Raw genomic sequence first — 5,814 nt, forward strand, 5'->3', positions numbered from 1 at the left:
AACAGAGCACAAGCAGAAGCTTTTGTGAGAGTGGGACCATGTTTTAAGTGAATCATACTGATAACAGATTGAACTGGATAAGATAACAATTGCACAGTTGCTTTGTAGACTGAAAGTACTTAAACAGAAACTTTGATATGCAAAGTGCCATGACTCTATAAGTTCTAGCGAAGCAGATGATATGGCCTCAAATCAAATCAATAAGAAGATGATTCGATTACATAAGCTGACTGTAGATAGTCTACACTGGGCTGGGTGTAGTGCTGAAGCTGGTGTTATCTGAGCAGCGTTATGAATGAAGAACCTAAGAGTGCGTCACTGTAGTATACATCCATCCCCAGCAGATGGCCCCGCCTGCAAGTGCTTACACGGTTGGGTGGTGTTGTGGGGGAATGTGGGGGGGCTTATTGATTTGGCATTTGGGATATAGCATGAATTGTAAAATTTTTTTGAAAGTTCTTAAAATATTTATTGCTGGTGATGCTTCTCCACGGACACCAGTTTGCTTTGCCTCCTATTTAATTAATGACATCAATGCAAATTGGGGATAGCAAATGGTCCAAATGACTGGTGGATTTTGTGAATGGAGCACTTAGTGACTGAGGAATGACGTAAACGCAAAGCCATATCCCTTATTAGTGAGCCAGGACTGAGAGGAGGAATCCCATTGGCTCGCTGTAGCATCAGAGCAATGCGATTGGCTGGCATCAGATAATTAAACACCTACACAGTCAATGCACAAATCCAAGTGGTGGGATATATAGGCTGGTGCGTTGGCACTGCACACAACAGAATCAAGAATTGTTCAGCAAGTTGAGAGAAAGTCAACTTTATTGTGGTTTGCATAGAGCTTCATAGAGATATATATTTATTTTTTATTTTGCTGGGTGATTATCGCTGAAGGTAAGTGACAACTTTTGATGTTGTGTTAGAAGTTTTACAACTTGACTGAAATTGTTACTTATAGGGTGGTGGCATGTGTGTGTGTGGGTCAGATGCAATGTGCAGCCAGAGTGATTATGTTAGACGGTGATGTGACAGTGATGGTTATGGGAATGGAGTGTGGCCACCGGGTCACCCCTGCTCATTTTGTGAAGGTCCAGTGTGCTGCTTCAACAGAAGGAAAGTGTGAATGAGAAGGCAGGCACTCGAAAATGAGAAGAAGCTTAAGTAAAGAACAGCAAGTGACAGAGGAAAATGGGCAGGAGAAATCAGGGTTGAGTGTGTGTGTGTGTGTGTGTGTTTGAGGTAGTGTGTGTGTGTGTGTTTCTGTGTGTGTGAGTGAGTGAGAGAGAGCTGGCAGCTCATTACACTAATGCACTGGTCCCTAAGGGAGCTGGCAAGCATGGAGTCCCCCCCCCTTCACTTCTCCTCTTCCAGCATTAGCAAGTGATACATACATCGCACAATGTAGGACCCCTTCCTACCATTACACACACTCACACACATACACACACATACATACACACATGCATGCACACACTCCACACTGGCATGGCACACACCAGGAGCAGCAGCATACGACATGAGAGAACTACCTGTTCTTTGCTCTCAGCTGGATATTTTGGAGGAACAGTCCGTTTTGGAGGCGTGTGTGAGCCGGGGAAGCATTGTTCAGCAGGGGACAAGAGCTGAGAGTTGTAAGCTCAGATGTAGGGCGAACTAAAGCTCGCCTCACAGGGAATGACACTTTTTGCACCTTCTTCCTGACAACACAAGAAGATTAGACAAGGGCAGTTTCTAGTTGCATGCTGGTTTGTAGCTACACTTTTAGGGGATTTGAGACCTTGTATCAGTGGTGTGTGAGTGTGAATGGAAGCACAAGAAGCTGATGTAGAGGTTTTTTTTTTTTTGTTCTTGCCGTGTAGGGGACCATGGTTATGTTGAAGATCTCTGCTTTCCTCGTTGCCTACGCCCTGGTCATTTGCCAGATGTACTGCTCACAAGCCGCGCCTGCCAGGTGAGACACACGGAAATTGCCTTTTACACTTCTCACTGTTAAATAAGTTGCTTTTTCTCAGCAACTCAACAGAAGTACCGCAAACAACCAGTGGAAAAGATAGTTAGGGTTGATGCAAAAACAGTATCTTGGCACTTGGACTCTGCAGGTTTTATTTTTTTTTTACTTAAACATAAAATGCTTTTTATTAAACAGGAGAAATGGAGGAAGATGTGAAAGTTGCATATATATTGTAACACCATAGTAACAACACAGGTTAAATAAATGTGTGTATGCAGACGAGAACATTGTAGTTGTTCTGGTTAGTCTTTAACTATGGTAGCTTTAAATGAAATACATATATTATTTAAAAATATGTATTGCTTGTAATACTTCCAATATAAGTGGATAAAGTTGTACTTAAATTAAAAGCACAGAAAATACAACAAATTTAATTCAGTTTTTTATCTATATATATGTATATAGCTATCTCTCTCTCTCTCTCTATATATATAGAGAGAGATATAGATATATATATTAATTTGAGTCCCCACTCAAGTTCCCCCTCCTGCCCCCCCTTTCCCATGAAGCTATTGATTTTGTAATAAATCTAAAGCTGGTTATACATCAGCTTCTTTCTCACAAGGGGCACTTTCTGCAGATTGTTTCCCCCAGCTTTGGCCAGGGGCCCTCCGACTCAGACGTCATTCCTCTCGGAGGTGGTGACGTCTCTGTTACCCCCCCAGCCCCCACCGGTCCCTTACCCCACCCCAACATCCCCACTCAACCCACCACCCCTCCTTTTTCACTGCAGGTGTAACCCTAGCGGAGCATTTCCATTAATGCTGATCTCATTGCCGTTTCCCTCCTCTCAACCACTCTGACCCCTAACCCCCCCCACTCCACTTCTAACCACAGACCGGGTTTAGAGTCCATGTCAGACCGAGTCACGCTCACGGACTACGAAGCGCGAAGGTTACTCAACGCCATTGTGAAGGAGTTTGTGCAGATGACGGCGGAGGAGCTGGAGCAGCAGGCAACTGAAGGAAACAGGTACAGATGAATCTTATTTAATTTCACCTTTGAAAATTAGTTTAACATTTCCACCCTGCACAGAAACCACCAGCCAAGGATTTGACTAATGAGAAACTGGAAAGTGAAACTGGTTTTGGACTAAATAAAAAGGTAAAATTAAAAAAAGGGATGTTATTAGGAAACAAATCCTGTTTTTACTTTAATGTGCTGGAAATACATTTCTTTAGTTCCCCACTTGGGTTCAGTCAGGCCAGGAGGTATGTACTTCTCGGCAGATCAAAGAATAACATCTTACTTTTAACATGTGACTCCAAAAACAAAAAACAAAAAACGAAACCCGATTCTCTGTCATGAGCCTGCCCCCGCATGGATGCGTTTGATTTTGACTTGCGTGGATAGACTACTATTTTGAACCAGCCTGCCGGGCATGTGAACATTGTATGCTTAACAAAACAAATAAGTGTGCATGATGTCAATTAAGTGGAGCTGCATGACAGTGGGAAGCAACTGGTTTCTGTTTGTTCTGTGGGTAAAAGGCTGACTGGGTTGGGGGTGGAGGTTCTGATGCATGAGGGGATGGATGACAAGTTTTTGAATGTTGGGAAGGGCAGGGGGAGTGGCATGATGCTGCAAGGACCTGGGATGTTTTTACTTTTACTTTGTTTATACCTGCAATGGCATGAGAAAGAAATGCATGTGAGTGAAATGATGCGTGAATGGAAAGAGAAAAAAAAAAAGCTTAAGAGATAAAGAGCGCATGTTTTCCCCGTATCTATGAGCCTGTTCTATGCATGTGTTTTGTGTGTCCCCTCCTCGACAGCATGGACAGGCCCTTAACCAAGCGCTGCTCCAACCTCAGCACCTGTGTGTTGGGTAAACTGTCTCAGGAGCTGCACAAGTTGCAGACTTTCCCTCGCACGAACGTGGGAGCAGGAACGCCCGGCAAGAAGCGCAGTGCGCCTGAGAGCGACAGCTATGCAAGCTACGGCGAGACGTTTGAAAGCATCTAAACCCCCTCCTCCTCATCCACCCTTAAACCCGCTTTTACTTTTCCCGCATCTCCTCTTCCTTTGTCATTCTTTCCCCCGTCCTTCTCTTCTGTCATCTTCCTCTCCTCATCCCAGTTTCTTTCTGGAATGGGACGTGCATGCTGATATTACCTGCTTGATTGACATGAAGATTATGACTTTGAACTGCAGTTTTTCAGTTCTTTTTCTCCCCCTCTCCCCCCATATTTCTTTTGGCAGAGAATGATTTGTCCCTGTTATCTCAGACGATTTTCACAAGTGTAATTCAGGAGCTAAATCATACATCCATCTCTGTGTACTGTATGTGGAGTAATTTGATGGCATTTCAAAGCCCCTGAAACTCAAGAGTTGAGAGCGATCACTTAATCTAAACGTTAATAAATGATCCACTCATGCGACACCATGTTTGTTGTTCAATAAACGTATTTTTCTACCAGGAAGGCTTAGGTCATTTTCATTCTTAGGGACTCTAAAACAAACATGTAGCCACCTATGCAGACAGTCAATGGCCATTTTAAACGATGGACCTAAATAGAGTTTTAGAGGCTTTAAAATTTTGTCTGAAGCTGTCACCGAGTCCAAAGGTAAGACAAACACTCAGATGCATTCTGTTTTTAAGCTGTAAATCCAAACTTGATGTATTTTCTGTTATTGATAATAGCGTTAATGCGTATAGCTGTGTCTTACATTACTGTATGGATGGCAGTGCCCCAATCTTTTCATTAACCCCCTTTCTGCTCTCCTGAAGCAGCGTTACAGCACAGAAGCGAGGCTGCAACACGGCAACCTGCGTGACTCACCGTCTGGCGGACTTCCTTAGCCGGTCGGGCGGAATGGGTAACAGCAACTTCGTCCCCACCAATGTCGGCGCCAAGGCTTTCGGCAGGCGGAGGAGAAGCATCCAGATGTGAGCGTTCCCATCTGGGAAATGGTAAATAACAACACCTTTTTCAATCCTGACTTTCTTTATAGATTTCCTTTGGTTTCAAGAATTTCAGACTTCCAACAACATTTTTTTTTTTTGGTGTCACAAATTGATAAAAATTTTCGACTGTTCAACGTTCATTTCTGTCTTTCAGGGGTTGAGAACCTGACGAGAAAACATCAGAAATAACCTGAGAAGATAAATCAAGAAAAACAAAATTGACCAGAAAATTAACACTGAACTGGCCCTTTATCCACTCTTTCACATTCCTCCAGGAACAGGGAAAAATAAAAGACCCCACGGGACATCTCCTAATTTTCATCCTGTTAGTGAAACCTTTTGCTTTTGGCAAATAATAAAAAAAAAGAAAAAAAAAAGGCACTTTACTTTATGTACATGAACAAATGAACTCCTGAAGAAAGAAAAAAAAGTCCTAATCATTCCTCTTTTTTATATTTCCGTATCATTGGAAAATAAAATGAAAGCAGCAGTGGTATCACTTTATTCTTTTCCGCTTATCGCCTCGTTAGAGCACATTTCTTCCATGCCAACCCGACCCCAAACCCACTCCCCACTCCCTCACCTCCCGATTTAAGATACATACTTCTGCATTGCTTATAATTCCCTTCCCTCCCGAGGGTACCCTATTTTCCTGTGTGCCAGAGGGACGCCATTAAAGATCAGCATACCCAAGGCCCCCCCCACAACGGCTGTTGTCTTGTGCCTTGATGTAGAACAATTTACATGAACATGATTGTACAGTTTCTGTTTAGAGACAATAAAGAAGACCCGAGCGAGGATGCAGAAAATGAAGACCAATTAATATTGTAAACAATATTGTGAAAACAAGTTTCAGCAAGATTAAAATGTATTTTAGATACACTCGG

The 5,814-nt window shown here is 42.9% G+C and overlaps 1 protein-coding gene across 4 annotated transcripts; it reads left to right on the forward strand.

Annotated features, from left to right (window-relative positions):
* The first annotated feature begins 746 nt into the window (after positions 1-746).
* On the forward strand, positions 747-5,814 carry LOC100703568 (calcitonin gene-related peptide). Of its 4 annotated transcripts, none has more exons than XM_005459954.4 (5): positions 748-903; positions 1,869-1,960; positions 2,858-2,992; positions 4,751-4,933; positions 5,082-5,814. In XM_005459954.4, exons 2-4 carry the CDS (start codon positions 1,875-1,877, stop codon positions 4,911-4,913), a joined length of 384 nt encoding a protein of 127 aa, XP_005460011.1. In that variant the 5' UTR covers positions 748-903; positions 1,869-1,874; the 3' UTR covers positions 4,914-4,933; positions 5,082-5,814. The 4 variants fall into 4 exon arrangements, with proteins under 4 accessions (XP_005460010.1, XP_005460011.1, XP_005460012.1 ...); XM_005459955.4 differs by having other exon boundaries at positions 4,754-4,933; XM_005459953.4 differs by lacking the exons at positions 4,751-4,933; positions 5,082-5,814 and adding an exon at positions 3,795-4,744 and having other exon boundaries at positions 747-903.

The sequence above is a fragment of the Oreochromis niloticus genome, linkage group LG7 (assembly GCF_001858045.2).
Source record: "Oreochromis niloticus isolate F11D_XX linkage group LG7, O_niloticus_UMD_NMBU, whole genome shotgun sequence".
Taxonomy (NCBI): Eukaryota; Metazoa; Chordata; class Actinopteri; order Cichliformes; family Cichlidae; genus Oreochromis; species Oreochromis niloticus.

Bases quoted from the DNA above. Each gene is read 5' to 3' on its own strand.
- LOC100703568 (XM_005459953.4), top strand. From the start codon at position 1,875: ATGGTTATGTTGAAGATCTCTGCTTTCCTCGTTGCCTACGCCCTGGTC. The intron at 1,961-2,857 runs GTGAGACACACG...TTCTAACCACAG, and splicing joins TCACAAGCCGCGCCTGCCAG to ACCGGGTTTAGAGTCCATGT. The intron at 2,993-3,794 runs GTACAGATGAAT...CCTCCTCGACAG, and splicing joins CAGGCAACTGAAGGAAACAG to CATGGACAGGCCCTTAACCA.